The 17845-nt window shown below is 49.3% G+C and overlaps 4 protein-coding genes across 4 annotated transcripts; 3 read left to right on the top strand and 1 right to left on the bottom strand.

The window, feature by feature from the left end:
• Positions 1-1805: 1805 nt before the first annotated feature.
• Positions 1806-6831, top strand: ASPGLDRAFT_119395 (uncharacterized protein; the record flags this gene model as incomplete). The annotated part of the gene is made up of 3 exons (XM_022540043.1): positions 1806-1832; positions 3583-6414; positions 6538-6831. Coding segments are annotated over 3 exons (3153 nt in total), but the record flags the coding sequence as incomplete, so codon positions are not given.
• Positions 6832-7474: 643 nt separating this feature from the next.
• ASPGLDRAFT_165919 (MFS transporter) lies at positions 7475-9830 on the bottom strand. The gene is made up of 4 exons (XM_022542617.1): positions 9283-9830; positions 8107-9225; positions 7965-8043; positions 7475-7906 (listed from the first exon to the last, which is right to left on the bottom strand). The coding sequence occupies exons 1-4, from the start codon at positions 9735-9737 to the stop codon at positions 7733-7735; spliced, it is 1827 nt and encodes a 608-aa protein (XP_022403976.1). The 5' UTR covers positions 9738-9830; the 3' UTR covers positions 7475-7732.
• Positions 9831-11638: 1808 nt separating this feature from the next.
• On the top strand, positions 11639-14198 carry ASPGLDRAFT_165918 (uncharacterized protein). Its single transcript, XM_022542616.1, has 3 exons — positions 11639-12099; positions 12161-13750; positions 13806-14198. The coding sequence occupies exons 1-3, from the start codon at positions 11852-11854 to the stop codon at positions 14047-14049; spliced, it is 2082 nt and encodes a 693-aa protein (XP_022403975.1). The 5' UTR covers positions 11639-11851; the 3' UTR covers positions 14050-14198.
• Positions 14199-15816: 1618 nt separating this feature from the next.
• ASPGLDRAFT_1155789 (uncharacterized protein) lies at positions 15817-17575 on the top strand. Its single transcript, XM_022539699.1, has 3 exons — positions 15817-16111; positions 16171-16847; positions 16905-17575. The coding sequence occupies exons 1-3, from the start codon at positions 16099-16101 to the stop codon at positions 17418-17420; spliced, it is 1206 nt and encodes a 401-aa protein (XP_022403974.1). The 5' UTR covers positions 15817-16098; the 3' UTR covers positions 17421-17575.
• The last annotated feature ends 270 nt before the right edge of the window (positions 17576-17845 follow it).

The following is a 17845-nucleotide window of genomic DNA, read 5'->3' as shown; positions in this document are numbered from 1 at the left end:
ATACGGCCCGTTCCCGGGCAGGAAGAGGTTGGGAGATGAGAGCCAACCATTCCATTTCATGACTTATTTCCTCGTACTCCGATTGATTGGGGGATGGACCGATGGACGAACAATGTCAATCTACGAATTCAGCCAAGTGATAGTTCAGCCTAGCGTACTTGTAATATGGAGATGCTCCTTTGACAGGAGAAACAGACCTCTCACATTTCACCAACGCCGGTCGCTGCCATCGTGTCAATGCCGGGACTAAACTACATACTCCGCTAGTCCGGCTCCTTTTGATGTCTCAGGGACAAATAGGATAGAGCACAGAACACATACCCGGACAGGTAAGGTGTACTCCAATTAAACCACCCCCCAGGAGTAGCGCAAATCGTCTTTGTTCCTTTTGTTTCACCGCTGAGTTGTTCAATGATCTCCGATGGGAGGAGGGATTTATCGACAGGGGCTTTTCCTTTCATGGTGCGACGATGGCAGCAAAAAATAGCACTAACAATGTACAATTATAGAAGATCGCTGTCTGAATTTCCCCATGTTGGTGATTGCAGGGCGCTTACTCCATGGTGGTTGGATCACATTCGCCAAAGGGAAGAGACAACAGATTGACGGGAAGGGCGCCAGTTGTTGTTGTTGTTGTTGTCGGGACAATTTGTCCGTTAGCACAAATCTGCAGGGGTAAGAAAAGATGTCACCGCAGTAAACCGTCACGCAGGAGTTTCCAGTTCAATATTCAGTATCCGGTCCGGTCCAGTGCTTCCTTTTCATCTCTGGTGAATTGACAGGTGATAGACTTAGAAATGACCGTCCCCTGCATAAGGAAATTAAACGGGTGGGATCCTGGGTGCAGGTACAGAGTAAGGGCTGGCTGAATGGGAGAATTAAAATGTAGGGATAACCTGATCGAGTATTCCGTACTCCGTACAACCACTCGGTAGTCGAGTAAAGGACACTTCTTTCGCGGAACTGAAACGCGGACAATCATTTTTGCATCCCTCTGCAACTCTATCGATACGACGGATACGTGTGTGTTATTCGGGCGTACATCATACATGTGCATTGCATGGCGTACAAGTAGGCGAGAGCTGTCCATCGTGTTCTCCGCGTTGTGGATTATTCGTGCAAGAGAAAAAGAAAATGACCCACTGTCTCGGCCCAACAATGACAGCATATCTTTTCTCTCGCAATAATTGTACATAATGAGAAGAGGAATTGTATTATCGTGTGTGTTCCCTGGAACCGGCCGATCAAGGTTGTGTGGCTCCTCTGTACGGAGTACCAGAATTTTCCCGACATTGGGCCGGGAAGATTCACGATGCGAACCAAGGGATCAATCATTAAATCATTATGTATTTCTTTCTCTCTCCATTCTTCCAGACCGACACAAGGAGCGAGTTCTGAGCTCTGATACTAGTACTGGTGGGTGGGCGTGAGGGTTCGGAAATATTGCCCTTCGAGAAACCGGCAGACCACGTTCCGCAGAGCCGAATTCGATCTATCAGAGAGGATCATCTCTTTGTTTTGAAGCAAATAAGCTCGCTGTTTGAGCCACACATTACACATGATAATAGGATGGTTGCCACAACTTAACACGCCAGTGGTGGATAGTTCGCTCGCATCTACTCGGTAGAGCGAATCGAATTTGGTTCCAAAGAAATTCGGTTCTCGATCGAGCCTCGTAAAATTGTGATAAACTCCGGAGTTGTCCGTAATCACGCATTCTACAGCTCCTGGCGACCCGTCGTCAGCTTCTTGAGGGGGGGGGGCGTCCTCAGGCAAAAACTGGGTCTGGGGCTAACTAAGGATTTTTTTTTTTTTTTTTTTTTTTCTTGCTCGTTGTGTGTCCTTTTCCGCGCTCGTGCTGGATTCACTCTTTAGTGTTGCTCTAAGAGATCGCCAGACCTCTCGCGATCTATCGGCACAGGAAACTTCCATTACTGGTAGTGGGAGCGAGCCGACTCCGGAGCTTAGAGCTGCTGCTGCCGCCACCAGCCGATACCTTTTGAAGTGGAGTAATACAGCTCCATCCGAAGAGCGTCATAGGAGTGTGTCCCCGTATCTACTCCGTAGTCCGGTTAGTCTGTTTTGAATCAGTGGCGGTGATGATCATCTCTTTCTGGGACGAACTGTCCCTACCCGGTCGTCGTGCCCTGTCCGTCCTCTGTGCATTTGCCATTTAATAAGTGCTTTTTGTCATGGACATACGCCAGGAGGTACTGATAAATAAAATGATCATAAATATCCTGTAGTATAGCTCGTGTGTGTTGCGGGTGGGTGGTGTCCGAGCTGAGACCTCACCAACGCTTTCTTCCCACGAGGATGTGATTCAATTGGCAGTTATTATGGTGAATCACGGCTAACGATCGGTGGCTGAAGAGGAGTAGCCTCAATATCGAGTTACCAGAAAAAAAGTAAAGAGGAAAGAAAGCAAACAAGCATCCGTTGTCCGGGATATGGCAGCATTGGCCTTAGTAGCATCGGTAGAGCATCGTAAAGCAAGTCATACCGCTTGAATATAGTTTCTGTGGCTGACTCTCCATCACTCCACTTGTGATCTTTGATAGGAATACAATAAACAAACAAGGCATAGTTAGTTAATTATATATTAGTACCTGTCATAATAATCAGGAATTATCCTAATAATTCCTCCTCCCCCCTCGTCCAACGAGAATTCCTTGCGGCATCCCTCCTCCTCGCAGCTAGTTCCACAGCCAATCCCCGGCTTACACTTTCTTTACTTACTGCTGCTGCTGCTGCTAGTACTACTACTACGGCTACTACTGCTAATACTGGAATGTGTTGACGATCGATCTCACTCTTCTTCCTTTATTCTTTGTCGTTTCCCGTTTCATATCTTTGTCTTCTCGATCTTCGTCGTCGTTTCTTCTGCTCCGTCGCTGCTGCTGCTGCTGTCACTCTTGCTGTCATCCAGTTCGGTCCTACTTCAGGACGCACAGCACACTGATGATTATTAACACCACTTCTCCTAACTAGCATTGTTCTTCTCTTCTATTGTTATTCAATCTTATTTTCTCTCTCGTGCTACTAGCTGTGTTACTATTATTATTTCCCGATCTTATCCTCTGCGCTCCCCGCCGCCATAACATTCCTCTCGAACCCCCCCCCCCAAAAAAAAAACAACCTTCGAGAGCCACACGATCTCTCCCTGGGCGCTTCCCAGGCGCGTGGATTTGTTTCATCTTTCGTCGTCTCGAAAAAAAAAGAAAAACAAAAAAAAAAAAAGAAGAAAACGAACGTCCCTATATATTATTCGAGCAAAAGGAGTCAAAGGAAAGAATGTCCAAGTGATGGCATTTGTTTGGTCACTGCCTGGAAGCTGCGAAGCTGAGTTTGGTGCTCTGACACTGCTCTCAGCACCCTCGTGAGGATGGAGCATGTTTCTACTGTATGTATATGCTCTTCCGTCTCCCGGTCCATGGTTCTTCTGCGCGTGGTTCATTGAATGGGTCCTCGCCATGTTTACCATGGTTCGCGGTATCGCTTGCGACCTGTTTTTCTATGCAAATGTTTCTCATGCATGTAATGCAAGTCTCCGGCTAACCAACCGCTTTCTGTCTCATCTAGCTCTGTGCTCTCAGCACAATTGGTGTTGCTGTGACGGGCCTCGCTATCGGTCGCGTAGATCAAACACCCTCCCTCTCCTCCAAGTTTGGAAGATTTCGAAAAAAGACGCTTTCTTTAACCGATCCGCCTGTCGCGAAGACAAACGCGATCAATTCGCCCATTTCCGGTGTCTACCCGGAACCTTCAACACCATCTGGAACAACACCCGCGGACTCGCCCGCACGCCCAGAACCGCGCGACGCGGAGAAACCTGCCGCGCTTAATGGCCTACAGTCAACGGAAGAGGATCTTACTCCGCGAAGAAAACTGTCCTTGTTTGCAGGTGTGAGACAACATCGACGCAGTCAGACTCTCGCCCGCCCGACTGCGCCCGTCGCGGAAAAAGAACCGCAGAGTGCCCATGTTCGTCGGCCTTCCTCCTGGCTCAAGCGCCTCTCAATCGTTCCAAATCAGAATGATAGCCGCGTCACCAGCCCCAGTCCTCTTTCCCCCTCCTTCAATAGATCTGCCAGTCCGGCGCTTTCCCGAACCCAAAGTCAGCGCAGAGCGCCAAACAAATTGGTGAAACGACCTGCGTTGGAGCTGTCCCATAATGCACATTCGCCATCGGGCCGTTCGTCGCTCGCCTCACCAACCTTCCGCAGGCCTGCCACAAGTTACCAGCGGTTTGAGAAATCTCGACACAGGCCAACGCACAGCTTGAACTTCGAGCCGGGTTCGTTTACAAATGCGCCGTCAGTGCAGTCACCCACAGCCAGCAAGGCTCCGGAACCGGTGAGCAACGACACTGCAGTGCGGCCTTACCTGGATTCTACTCTCGATGGATTGCCGGAACGACTGGTTCGTAAATTGTCGACAGCTCCAATACCCAGGGACCAACGGCTCCGTCGAATCATTCCTCCCGGTACAGTCGCGGCTCCTGTACTCGTCCGGGCGACCTCTATAAAGAATAGACAAAACCTGAGCGAGGAGATCCCCGCGAGTCCTGTAACCCCCGCGACCCCTGTGACGCCCGCCTTGGCACCGGTCCAATTCCGAGATCCTTTCCAGTCTGTCGACGGTCCTTCCGCAGAGCGGCCAGAGACAGCATATGTGCCAGAAGAGGAGAAGGACGGTCGGCCCTCAGTCTCCTTTGATGATGCAAGTACCAAGAGAGATGCCCAGAATGCAGCTCCACCAAATGCTGAACAACGTGCCCGCGGCGGTTCCCTAACGTACCGCAAAAAGAGGGCTCTTTCGACACCCCTGCCCCAATTGCCAAAATCGGAAAGAGCAATATCAGAGTCGTTCCTGCCCAATGGTCCGCGGAACATTACGGATCCTGCCCCGGCGGGAATCGAGGGGCATCAAGACTTCCTCCCCTCGCCGCCTGTGCCTCGAGATTTCCGGCCTACAATGGGTTCCCTTCGGGACAGAGCACTTCGCCCTTCGACGTCAGATTCGGTGGCTCGGTCAGCTTTGAGAAGTGGTAGCTCCCCTCGTCAGTTCGATTCTAATAGCATTATCAACACAACGCGCCAACGTCCGAGGCGACATTCGGTCGCAGCTTCCGATCCAGCTTCAACCGTTATCGGCTCCGACGACACTCGTGTGTTCACGTCGGGTGATGAAGACGAAACGGACTTTCTTAGCGATGGAGCGTTCGACTCGATACGGACCCATATAACCACGAGCAGCAAGGCGGCATCCCGTCGTCCCCGAGTTGATACCATTTTCGACAATGCTCCAACAGCGGGGTCACCCGGACTCGCGAAACTGGAAGATCTCATCCCTCGGGGTACCTTTGCTCCACGGTCGTCCGTCGCGGATCCATTTGCCCCCGCCATCGACAAAGCGCCTGTTCCCAGTTCGCTGTCGTTTATCTCTCAAGAGAGAACAGATACCCGGGGCTGCGAGAGCAGCAGACTCTCTCTCCTGTCTGACTTGAGCGATGATGACGACGACCGCAGCATGGTGGCCGCACTCCCTGGCGAACCGAATGGACCACTTTTCCTGCCGAAACAGAGGGCCTCGCGGTGGCCCAGACACGAGTATGACTTGTCAGGACTCGATGGCCTTGACGTCTTCGAAGATCACAATGGTGCACGGGTGTCGTCTAACCCGTACGAGTTCCGAAATTCGAGCAAAGAGACTCTCGAATCCGTACCCAAGATAAATATCTTCGATTGGTCTGAGAAACCCAGAAGTGATCGCGAGGTGTCTGGATCCGAATCCCGTCCTCGAACGGTGCATGGAAAACAGGCGCTTGAATGTCGAGGAAGCCGTGCTCCTGTGCGAAAGGCACCGACCACTCTCCATCTTCGAAGCCAAAGTGTTCCGGTATCGCGAGACCCATCGATCTCCAGTGAATCACGTCAAAGCTCCGGCAAATTCGGGACGTGGGGCCTGGGCAGCAAAGTTGTCAGCGAGGACTGGGACAATGATTTTGAATTCGACGATGACGATGAGGAAGACGATGTCTTTGGTGAGAAAATTGCGGAACCAAGCCAGAATACGGCACGCCACGGAATGGCCGTTCCCAAAGCCATTATGGACCGACAAGCCAGTCTCCACGGACAATTTGGTCATGTTCAAGAACTGACTTTGTTGGTCGAGGAGCTCAAACGTCTTCGACATCAGGCTAGTGCTCTAGATCTCGTCCACGGGCCATCAAGTGAACTTTGGAAAGAGGCAGATGGTATTGTGAACCTGGCCACCGTCGATGAAGACGACAACACTCCGTCTCCTCCGCGATCGCCGTCATCACTCACTTTCAGTTTCGACGATTCGGAAGAAGAATCTACCTTTTTGAGACGCGTGAGTGGCGAGTCATGGCCGGCCTCGATCTCAGGAGTGTCCATCTCCAGTAATATTAATAACAATAACAACCACCACCACCACCACCACAACAACAACAACAACAACAACAACAACAATAATGATAATAATAACACGTCTCGCGATCGGACATGCGAGGAATCATCTTCTGCAAAGGCAAAGTCCGTGCTCGATCTGATCTATCAGCAACGCGCCTCCGCATACAATGACACCGACACTCCACGTCCTAAAAAGCTTCCCTTCGACACCCAGTCTCTTCACGACCTTGTCATCCGTGCTGGGGTGGTCACCCGCTCTTTGAAAGAAGTGATTCGCAAGGCTGAGGGAGTCAGTACTACGCCGGAGAAGGGCATGGTCCCCGTGGACCCGCCGTTCAGTCGGATCTTTGACCGATCATCTAATGATGAGGATCATGCCTTTTGCGGACTTTGAATTGTCACGTCCGTCATTTTTTTTTTGATACATCCGTTTTGATACCCTATCATTCGCGAAATTCCTTATTCTCTAATTCTGCATCCTCGACACCTGAACCTCCGAACCGATCCCGTTGGGTTCCTCAGCGAATCTTATCGCATCATTTACTTCCTCCATCATTCCTCTATTCCTTTGCATCCGTCCTTTTTGTGACGAAAAGAGTCTTTTTTTTTTTTTTTTTTTTTTTCGCATTATCTACTACCTATCCCTTGTGCAAGTCGACTTCTGCATCGCTTGTTCCACTGCATCACCCTCCTTCCCCTTGAAGGGGATTTGAGGCTTTCTTGTAATGTGTACTTTTTTTTCTGTTTTGGGGGGCTGTGCTTCTTACTTGTACGAGCATCAGTGATGTGCTAGATTTTCTGCTTCTGTTTCTTGCATTATTCTTACTCTTCATGTGCTATATTTGATAATTCTGGGGCGGCATTGTGTGATTTTTGTTCATCGCAAGCAATTGGATACAGGTGCATGGGCTGTTGCTTTGCTTTTTTATTTTTTGGTGTCAGGTTTGACAAGTCAAGTCAACCTGCTGCATGCATGTGCATTAGAGTATTATTATATTATTATTACAGACAGGGTCTGAGTAGAAATAAAAGTGTTGACTGTCATTCATATGTTTTTAATTGTGTTAAAGTAAATAAGCAAATAATGAGATCTTGTATCAAATATGTCCAACTCAACCCAAATAATAAATAACCTTTGTAGTGTAAACCAACAGGAGTCTGAGTATTTGAAAACATTAAACGTATTCGAGCCATAGGATAAGTAAGGTAAATGAAAAGAAAAGACAACAAAAACAGCAAGATGCGCTATATGCGATTAGATCAGCGTCAGAATGTCAAAGTATTGCCGACTTGATTCAATCGGCCGGTTCGTCATTGTGAGCTTGAGCAGCCGCAACATAGTCCGTAGAGAACGTGCTCTTCGCTCGGATCTTGTGGCCGTAGAGGTAAAATAAGAGAGGAATTGGCATTAAAACGGCCGCGACGCAGCCGAGGAGGGTTCCGGTCCAATTGACTCCTAGTCCGTTGAACTACATTGGATGTGAGTATATATTCGGATTTCTATGGTTCGGGGAGAGGGTTTTTTACCATGTAAGTTGCAAAAAGAGGAAATCCCGCACCAGCCGTGGATCTCAGGATACTGTTAGCAGCCAAAGCTGAAGCGGCACTAGAGTCGCAGTTAGCATTCGTTTCTTTTCCAGGTTTGGTTGATGAGGGATCTGGAACGTACAATACGAGATATGCATCGACAATGTAGTTCATGCACTGTAGGAAGATACACAGTAGGCCAAAACCCGTGAGAAGACCAGATACTGCAGGAACTGCCCAATGAATATCAGCCTTGTATCCAGACCAGCCGAACCAAAAAAGACCACCTGAAAAGGCAACACCTCCAAGGATAGCAGGAGGCAGTCGCCATTCAGGAATGGGGATTCCGTTGTTGGAATCAAGCTTCTTGTTATACCATGGTTGGAGTAAGATGATAAAGAATCCACCAAGGAACTCGCCAATGATCATTCCAAAATAAGTCAGACCACCAACGCCTTTGTTGAATCCATGGATCTGCTGGAACACAATCGGATATGCCGTCATGAACAGGTAAAGGAGGCCGTAGAGGAAGGCCATGTAAATACTCAAAAGTAGCAAAATAGGTTCCGTGAATAAAATCCGAACCGGCCGGCTAAAGTTCTTTTGGATAAGTTCCAGGAAGTCGACCTCGATCTCTTCCTGTTTGGCATGAATACCCCAATTCTTAGTCCGCCGGCGCAGATCTGAGGCCTTTTTGATCAGGACAACTGGAGGATAGGTCTCTTCCAAGAAAAGCAGGTCCAAGACAAAGGCAGATGCACCCATGATGCCGGTGAGGTACTCGGTCCAACGCCAGCCCAAGTAGCTTTCCACGATAAATCCACCAATGAAAGGAGCGAACAGAGGTGCCGTGAACACCGTCATGGTGAAGACAGTGATTGCAAGACCTCGATGTCGATTGTCAAAGATGTCCGAGAACACGGCTGCCACGACGGCGATAGGACATGAGCCAAAGAAACCACCGAAGAAGCGACATATGATGACGGTCTGCAGGTTCTCCGCGGTAGCAACCGCAAATTGAAAGACGGTAAAACCAAACATGCCAATGAGGATAGGCAACTTTCGGCCCTGCAATTCCGACAACGGAGAGAACAGAGTTGGGCCGCAAGCAAACCCGAGGACATACAAGGACAGTGCCAGCGTGCCCACTTCGGTTGAAACGCCAAACTTGGCTGATACAACGGAATTAGCTGTTGAATAAATACTACTGGTGAATGTAGCGTTGAATGTTGTCCATGCAAGCATAATGGCCGTCGCGATTCTACGTTCTGGCATTAGTTCTCATGTACACTGCGGCATGGCTACTGATGCTACTTACTTCTTTTTGGTGGACCAGTTTTGAGGATGCAGAGGATCGTCCGGGCCCGAGAATTCAACCACATACTCTTCTTTTGAAGGTAACGGTGGAGGAAATGGTTTGCCGGCACCAAACTCCGGCAAGGACTTCTTGGATGGTCGTGACTTGAGAGCCCCCACGGTAGCACTGTGCTGGCTCCGCTGGGTAGCAATGCGACTGATGGCGGTAGGATGTCGCTCTAAGGCCGTACTGCGCTGGGTCTGCGCAGTCTGGATGCGGGATATGTAGTCACCATCATCATGGAATCCGGACCGTGAAGAAGAAATAGACGAGGTGTCAGAAGTAGACGAGTCAGAGGATGCAATGGAAGCAGAAGATTGATGAGCAGGCGCAGTCTCATGTTGGTGATTCAGATACTGAGACGGAAGGGAGGCTTCGATCTCGGCTTTCTCCAGGTCCCGTGACAACGGATCCATTCCGGGAAGAATGGAGAGAAAAGAAGGGGGAAGAACGAGGATCACAGACAGGGGGGTGAACTAAACAAGACAAATCACAGATAGAGAGCTAGATGAAAAGGGAGAAAAAAAAAAAAAAAAAAAGACAGTGTTAAAGGGAAGGAAGGGGGAAAAAATTGCTCTTCAAACAACCAGTGCGCATGAGTGCATGGACCGTAGTTGGTCAATAGTAATGTAGTAGACTCGGAGAGCATTCCGATGGGTCAACAACACCCAGGGTTCTCCGGAAGAAAGCTGTCAAAATATTGTACAGTACAAAGTATCAAGAACACTTCACAATGTAGCTTTACATTGTGCAAGACCACTTCTTTTTCTCTTGCTGTCCATCTTTGAGATCATTGCAGCTCAGTTGTTTCCGTTTGAAGGCGGTTGAAAACGGCGATGCCCTCGGACAGATGCCCGATTCCATTATCGGATATCCAGGATAATAATGCCGGTACTTCGATCTCAAATAATCTAATCAACCCTTACAAAGTATACGGAGTACATATACAGTATGCAGATAAGCTACCTTATCATTACTGCACTGTACTCCATACTTGTACATGCGATGCTGACAGTCAACGGCTTGACGTCATTCACACAGGAACGACTCGTGTCGGTGACAGGTGCATGCATAGTAAGTGTGACAACGACTCATTCAGTTATATCCAATATCATTGAATACCATTTTATATTCGACACCATGTCTAACATATATGTATCTATCAATCTACGGGGTACTCAAGATGTTACAAACAATCGCAACAGGTAAAGAGTCATATTCAGCCAACGGGCCTGATTAACTGACTCGAACAGTAGCAGTATCAAAGTATTACTTTATACTCATGTACCTACATGCTGCTGTTTACCTCAGATTAGATTTGAAACCCGAAGTTACTCCATTGACATTAGGATCATCTGAAACCATGAACGCAGCCACCTTCGCCAGTCCTAGGCACAGCACCTGTGCGGAAATATATAGTGTCATGGTTCTCCATTGCCACCATCCATATTCTGTACTGTACAAGTACTCTGTAAATAATCATCTTTACTATGATCAAGTCAGACATGGTCCTTCCTGATCGGGATCGGCCCGCCCTTACCGACGAAAGCGGAAAGGATGTCATGATTAGTGGGGCGCCAAGCCCAGTGCCTCTTTTCAGGAGACTTTTATAGATTTCTTGATTGGTTATAGGATAGACGGTTCCTGACACTAGCCGTCTTGGCACTTCACCACCCAATCCTAATTGGCACAGCGGGTTCAGGAACACCTCTGTATCAGGTAAGTTACCGTACCTACGGTTATTTCGTACCAGAAGAAAGGGAGAAGGACAAGAAATTGACATCCATCAATACATATAGTCTGGTTCGAAGGTACGGTATTTATATAAAAAGAAAACGAAGGGAGAGTCAATGGCAAAATATATCGACAATGTCAGGGGAATGGGCTATAATATCAATCTAGATTGATTGCTATAATTATCCTCATTTCAGGGGTTTCTGGGATCCTTCTAGGGCATAATCTTCTTACGGTACCTTACCGCAGGCGCAATACAATTCCACTACTGCTTTCATCCAAAAATACGTGTGTTCGTCTAGACCGCTCGCTCTCCTCTCTCTCTTCCTTTTCCCTTCCCTTCCTTCTTTCTTCTTCCCTTCCCTCTCTGTCTCTCCACTTCCCATCGTGTTTCTCTTCTTTTCCCTTCCTTTCATTTTTTATATAAACAGTCATTCCTTATTTAATTCCAGCCTGCTGGCTGCCGTTCTTTAGGGGGGCGCTTTCCCATCCCCGTTCATTCATTAATCAATACCCCCATAAGGAAAAGAAGAGGAAAACTCCCCAGCATTGATTGCTTCCCATCATTTTTTTTTTTTTTTTTAAAAAAAAAAAAAAAAAAAATTCGGCCCGCAGCATATCTCGTTACTTAATAGTGGATTGGTTCCATCGATTCGAAGTTTAACCAACATCTTGAATTTCCTTTTCAATGATCCATCAAAAGAGCGATTGTTGCTAGCGAGTGTTTGGATAAACTATTCTTGGCCATCCTCTCATTCATTGCCATCCCTCCGCCTCGACCCTTAATAGAACGACAATGCATCATCACCACCAGCATTCTGCGCGATATTCCCGTATCTATCCCCGTCGACCGGATGCCGTGCCGCAAGATCGCATCCCACTTCTAGGGGTGCCCGAGGTGTCTGCCAGTGGTCCGACCCTTGCACCAAGAGCACCCGTTCCCGTTCCTGTCCCCTCTTCAGGGTCCGATGAATCAAGTACCTCGGGTGAGAAGCCTACGAGTACGACGACCACTACAACATTACCCGTCGTCTTGGGAGCTGTGTACGTGTAGAGCCTCGGTCTGGCCTGATACCGAAAAGTGCGGCTAATTTTAGGAATCCAGTGTCCCTGTCGTGTGTGCCATCGTCATCTTGGTCTACTTGCACCGGAGAAATGTGAGGAGACTCCGGAATGAAGATGCTAATGATAAACACAAGTCACTCGATTTCGGTCTGGACATCGTCGATCCTCCGTACAAGGGAATGCCAATGCAAGAAGCGGAGAAGGGTGCCCGGGTTAACCACACCAAGGGACTATCGTTGGACGTCGGACACCCTTATCTGATGCCACCCGGGCTGCATGGCTCTCAAGAATCGTTCAATTCTCTATCAAGACCTGTTGGAGGAGAGGAAGACAGATACCGCCACGCAGTTTCCATTTTGACAGCAGACGGCTCATCGGTCCGCTCGCCTACCCGTGCTCCTCCTTCGATGCTCAGCAATGCTGCCCCACCGGCCAATGGCCGCGACAATGCCCAAAAGTCGATGCTTAATGACCCCTCCCAGGCTGGCTTGCACTTCGACTTCCCACCGTCCACGAGTCCCAGCCCGGGACCCTTCGACGATCACGGACGGCACTCTGCGGCGAGCAGTAGCGATGGTACTGCAGCCGACATCAGGAAGAGCCACTCCCACCTGGCATCGGCGATCCACCGGAACAGCCTGCCCTCGGATCCGTTCAAACATCCGGACGAGGCAGAGATTTCTGACGACGATTCTCTGCACCACCACCACCATGACTCCCCCATTCAAGAACCCGCACCCGTCCACCTTGAGCAATCGCCTGCCGTTCCAACCCCACGCATCTCACTGCCGGTAAGTGATGCGGGTAGCGATTACAGCAATCACAGGAAGACCACCGCGTCCATCCCAGCTGTGAACATCTCTGGGGCCGAGGATACCCAGGAATCAAATCATGATGCAAGCCCCATCAATCCTCCTCCCATTCCAGAAGAACCCCAGTCAAAGAACCCTGGTCTGGACCCTCGTCGTGACACTCGGCGCATGACGTTCGGGCTGCGCCCCCTGCCTCCGGAGGACCCAGCAGACAATCCAGAACAGCGTGCCAGCCGAATCCGATCTTTTTACAAGGAATACTTTGACGACAGCAAGGCCGGGAGAGAGACTACATACTACGAAGATTTTGGGCCCGAATTTTATGGTTATCCCGACGAAATAGCCCATGATCCCACTTATGACGAGTACTACGCCCCCCCACCCGCACCGTTTGCTGAGCCGGTGACTCGTCGTGCTATGACACCGCCGCCCCGTGCCCCTCCCCCCTTCCAGCCAAGTGGACGGCATATGCCTTCGGGCTCTGTCAGTGGCTTCAGCGGCTTCAGTAGCGGCTTCGGAGACCCCGGGCCACGAGCGATGTCATCGGCTTCCAACCGCATGCCTATGCCTGGTCCTCCCCGAGCACCTCGCAGGCCCGCACCACCTCCGGCGCCGCTCAACATTCTTCCCACGCCTCATATGTTGAAGGATGACTCGATCATGAGCGCCATCGACTTTGCGCCTGCCAATGGCTTCAAGGACCAGAAAGAGGGCCGTGCCGAAACCCCGCTAGGAGGAAGACGACCTTTTAGTCCCATGACCCGAGCGGCCACGCCGTTGGCCTCTGCGTTTGATGAGCTTTCGGTCATGCCTAGCCCGTAAGTTCTTTGCTGCCTTTAATTTCCCTTCCCATGCTAACACCGTTTGTCTCAGGCATGCATTGCGCCAATCTGGGGCCTTCACAAACCTGGACTTTGCACCTCCGCCGCGGTTCAAGAATGCGGAAACTGCCAGCGATGCAGGTAGCATCCGCAGTAACGGAACCGGCCTGTCCAACACACAATTGCATAATATCCGGAATGGTGCATACCGGGTCAGTCGTCTGCCTGCGGATACGGTGGGCACCAAGGACGATATGTTCAGCGAGCTTCGTCCGAAATGGGACATGCGAACGTGATCTCCCCGTCGATTTAGGTTTCAATACTTGACGTGATGAATTTATCCTTCCAACATTTTAAGGCCCCTCCCTCTCTCTCTTGGTGTCCTAACAGGATGTTTAACGAACGGTCACTTGTTTTATTTATTTTTATTTTTATTTTTTTTTTTATTCCACTCTCTTGGTTGATATTTTGGCGATTATATCTTCTCATATTTATAACTTACCCCATTTCGGGCCATTTTGACGTCAATGGCGTAAATACACACTAGGGCTGGAACTTTCGCAATGTTCGTCTTTGTCCCTCTTTTGTTTCTTGTTACAATTCTTTCCTTCATCATTGTGTCAATAAGGCATTGGTTTGGCTGTCAGGATCGACCTCCATTGATTCTTGTTCCGTTTTATCCATGCTGTGGCGTTATGGGGTTGCTGTCTCTCCAATGGCGGTGTCATTGGTTACTTCTCTCTTCCGGCCAAGATTATTATTATTATTAGTTCTATACTCCCCTTCCGGCCAAGATATAGATGATTCAAACTTTTTTTTTTTTTTCTCTTTATACTTATTCTATTTTCACATCTTCCCCACTGCGTAGAAAGGGAAAACGTGAAGATAAATATAGAGCAGGGTGAATATGTATGGATGTACTGCGAGGGCTCTAGGGCCAATCGCCCGGCGTCCCAATTATTGCTCTTCCCTGGATGCGGTGCGTTTGATCCGGATCGGACAATTCGATATGGGAACGAATTCAGATCCGGCCGCAAACGGACAGCGGGTCAACAGAGACAATGATGCTTAGAACTGGAGACCGAGCCGTGGAAGTTCCGAACAGACCCATGGACCGGAGAAACAGAATCCATAGCAGTGTACGGATCCGTACCTGTACCTGGTATGTACTCCGTAGTTGTACATGCATGATTACTAATTGTGTCAAATCAATGTGCATAAACAGAACCAGGTTTTCCAGAAGACGGGTTCAACCAATCAGAGAAACGAGTCGTATATTATTGGCACTAAGTGGGCGGATTGTCAGGGGGAGCCGTTTGTATTGTATTGTATCTCCTGATTACTTACATACTAGACATACATATACATACATACTACTACTAGTACTATGAACACAAATCAAGAGTCAATTGTAAATGTCGATAGTCGACAAAATCAACTATACTTACTCTATATCTACTCTATATGTATTTGTAGTAGCATTTCTCAATTCCTCTGCTATTGTGAGACTCCTGGGCCACACATTACGGCTCATCCTCCACCCGTATTACCATACAGACGTCGCGCTAAACCTACTTACTCTCTCGCTCGCACTGGCTCTCTCTCTTTCTCTCTGCCTGGTTTCGTCCATCCGTCTTTTTCCTCTCTCTCTCTTTTTTTTTTTTTTTTTTTCCCTCTTCTCTGATTTCCTGGGGTTTTTGACAGTCTTTCGTTTGGTCTTTTCCTCCTCTTCGCTCTTTTTTCTCTCTTCCCTTCTCTTCCCTCATTTCTCCCCCAAGTGACCAATCCGTTTAATCTGACTTTCTCTCTATCATATATGGCTCCCGGTTAAATCATCGGTGAGAGCTGACTTGCCGAGAGAAACGTCTTTCCCCCTTCTCTGCGTCTTCCATCGGCGCTTTTTCTTTCTCACTTCTTTTGTTCACTGCACCCCTGAGCGCCATATACTATAGTATACTACTGCATATCTTATTCTGTACAATATCACATATACTCGCATCTCGTTTAATTCTCTGCTTATTCGAGCCCCTCCTTTTCTTTCCCCCGTCTGCTGTGTCGGTCAGCTTATTTTGTTGCCTTTGGCCGTTCACCAGTTTCCCTCCGAAGTGTCCCCGAGACGAACGTTTGTTGGAATCTATTTCTTTCCTCCCATGTTCGATTATTATCCCGACTACTAGAAAATCTGCTGGCTTTGTTCGATCTATTGAGCCATCCTATCGATTTTTTTCTCCTCGGTCGGGTGAATTTGTGTTGTTGCGGGTTTTTGCGCCCGTCCATACGGAACCTCATATTCTAACCCCCGGACGACTACGCGACCGCCCGTGGTTCTTTCATCCGATCTCATCATGTCGTCCTCTGGTATGGTTCTCCCAGTCAAGGAAACAGGCAGTGTTGTGACTAACACGTCTCTTCTATAGCGGCTGCCGCACCGGCCTCCAGCAATAATGCTGCTGCTGCTTCACCTGCAGAATCGTCAACCGAAACCTCTGCAGAAGCATCCCCCACGCCCACAAGCACGTCGTCTTCCACTGAAGCAACTCCCACAGAGACGTCGACGACATCGTCCGAGTCTTCCACAACGTCTGACGCAGTGACGAGCAGTACTCCAGATGCCAGCAGTACTACTCCCACGACAACCTCCGAGTCTACTACACCCACTTCTACCTCCGAAACCCCGACTACCACATCATCGACGTCGTCCGACGAGTCAACAACATCATCGACGTCCGATGTAGTTACGACCATTGTCACCCAAAGCCCCACCGGTGGGGGCTCGACCGGTCCGGCCACGGTCATCATCACCTCCACCGAAGCCTCCCCCTCGCAAACCGCCGGCAGCACGGCAGACGGTTCTTCTTCGACATCGGGCAGCTCGCCGGCCATCGAGTCATCGAGCAATGATGATTCCGGCTTGTCTGCTGGTGGTACCATTGCGGTCGCCGTAGTGGTGCCCGTCGTATCGGTCGCAATCCTCGTTCTGGCTGCTCTGTGGTTCTGGCGCAAGTGGAAAGGCAAAAAGGCCGCCGAGGAAGAGCGGCGGAAAGAGGTGGAGGAGTACGGATTCAACCCGAACAACGACCCCACGCTTCCGGCGGTCGCAGCAGGCGGTGCTTACGAGCCCAACAATGACAACGTATCTGGATACCGTGGATGGGGTACTACCTCGGCAGGCCGAAAGGCGTCGACCAATCTGTCCAGTGGTGCCGGTGTTGGGTTGGCTATGTCCGAGGCCAGCAGTGTCCCAGGCTATCACCATGCCACCTCCCCGAGTGATGGCACCATTCAGTACTCTGACGGTCAGGGCCCACCGGCATCCGGTGAGGACGAAAGCATTGGTGTCCTCGGTGCGGCCCCCGTCGCGGCCAACAACCGTGTCTCGGACATTCGTCGCGGGCCATCCAACGCATCTTCCGCCTATTCTGCCGCCAATCGGTCAGAAGCATCCGATGAGAGCCACATGTCAACCTCTCATCCCACGGCACCGTTTTATGAGGATAACCCGTACTATAATGAAGTGCATGCGCCGTACGGGGCTTATGGGGATGGTCCTTATGGAAGCCCCCCTCAACCGGTGATTCGGGATGTCCAAGCTCGGCGCAACACCCGGATTGAAAACCCTGCCGTTTTCCCTCGACAAGGTAATGCAGGTATTGCACAGAATTTCTAAACGAGCATGAGAAATGCCAGAGAAATGCTGTCATTTTATCTCTCATGTTGCATAGTCTCGCCAATGTGTTGCATTTTCGGCCAATATGTTCGAGTTTCGTGAGATATAAAAGTCAAGCAACTAAAAAGTGTTGGTAACAAGGACGGCATCAGTGGTCAGGTTCAAACAAGGGGATTTACATTCCTTGCGCTGGCCCTACATTGGACCGCGTGCTCGAGCGTACCACCGTCGCATATTTTTTTTCTTCGTCAATTTCTTCTCATTCTTATTTCACTTCTTCAAACCTCGACCTTTCGCTTCGATATGTGATTATTGTTCTTTTACCATCTTAATTTCTTCTTTGAATCTTTTTAGGGTTTGGGATCTGCTGAAATATATTCCCCCGGAGTGTTGTACTGTCGTTTTATTTTTGTTTTTTTTTTTTT

Source organism: Aspergillus glaucus (genome assembly GCF_001890805.1).
Source record: "Aspergillus glaucus CBS 516.65 unplaced genomic scaffold ASPGLscaffold_4, whole genome shotgun sequence".
Classification (NCBI taxonomy): domain Eukaryota; kingdom Fungi; phylum Ascomycota; class Eurotiomycetes; order Eurotiales; family Aspergillaceae; genus Aspergillus; species Aspergillus glaucus.
The sequence above is the reverse complement of the archived record's forward strand: the minus strand, read 5'-3'. Positions and strand labels throughout refer to the sequence as shown.

Coding starts and splice junctions, on each gene's coding strand:
- ASPGLDRAFT_165919 (XM_022542617.1), bottom strand. CDS start 9,737: ATGGATCCGTTGTCACGGGACCTGGAGAAAGCCGAGATCGAAGCCTCC. Junction 8,044..8,106: donor GTCGATGCATATCTCGTATT/GTACGTTCCAGA, acceptor CTGCGACTCTAG/TGCCGCTTCAGCTTTGGCTG. Junction 7,907..7,964: donor CTCTTTTTGCAACTTACATG/GTAAAAAACCCT, acceptor CATCCAATGTAG/TTCAACGGACTAGGAGTCAA.
- ASPGLDRAFT_165918 (XM_022542616.1), top strand. CDS start 11,852: ATGCATCATCACCACCAGCATTCTGCGCGATATTCCCGTATCTATCCC. Junction 12,100..12,160: donor CCCGTCGTCTTGGGAGCTGT/GTACGTGTAGAG, acceptor TTAGGAATCCAG/TGTCCCTGTCGTGTGTGCCA. Junction 13,751..13,805: donor CTTTCGGTCATGCCTAGCCC/GTAAGTTCTTTG, acceptor CGTTTGTCTCAG/GCATGCATTGCGCCAATCTG.
- ASPGLDRAFT_1155789 (XM_022539699.1), top strand. Junction 16,848..16,904: donor ACGACCCCACGCTTCCGGCG/GTCGCAGCAGGC, acceptor GGATACCGTGGA/TGGGGTACTACCTCGGCAGG.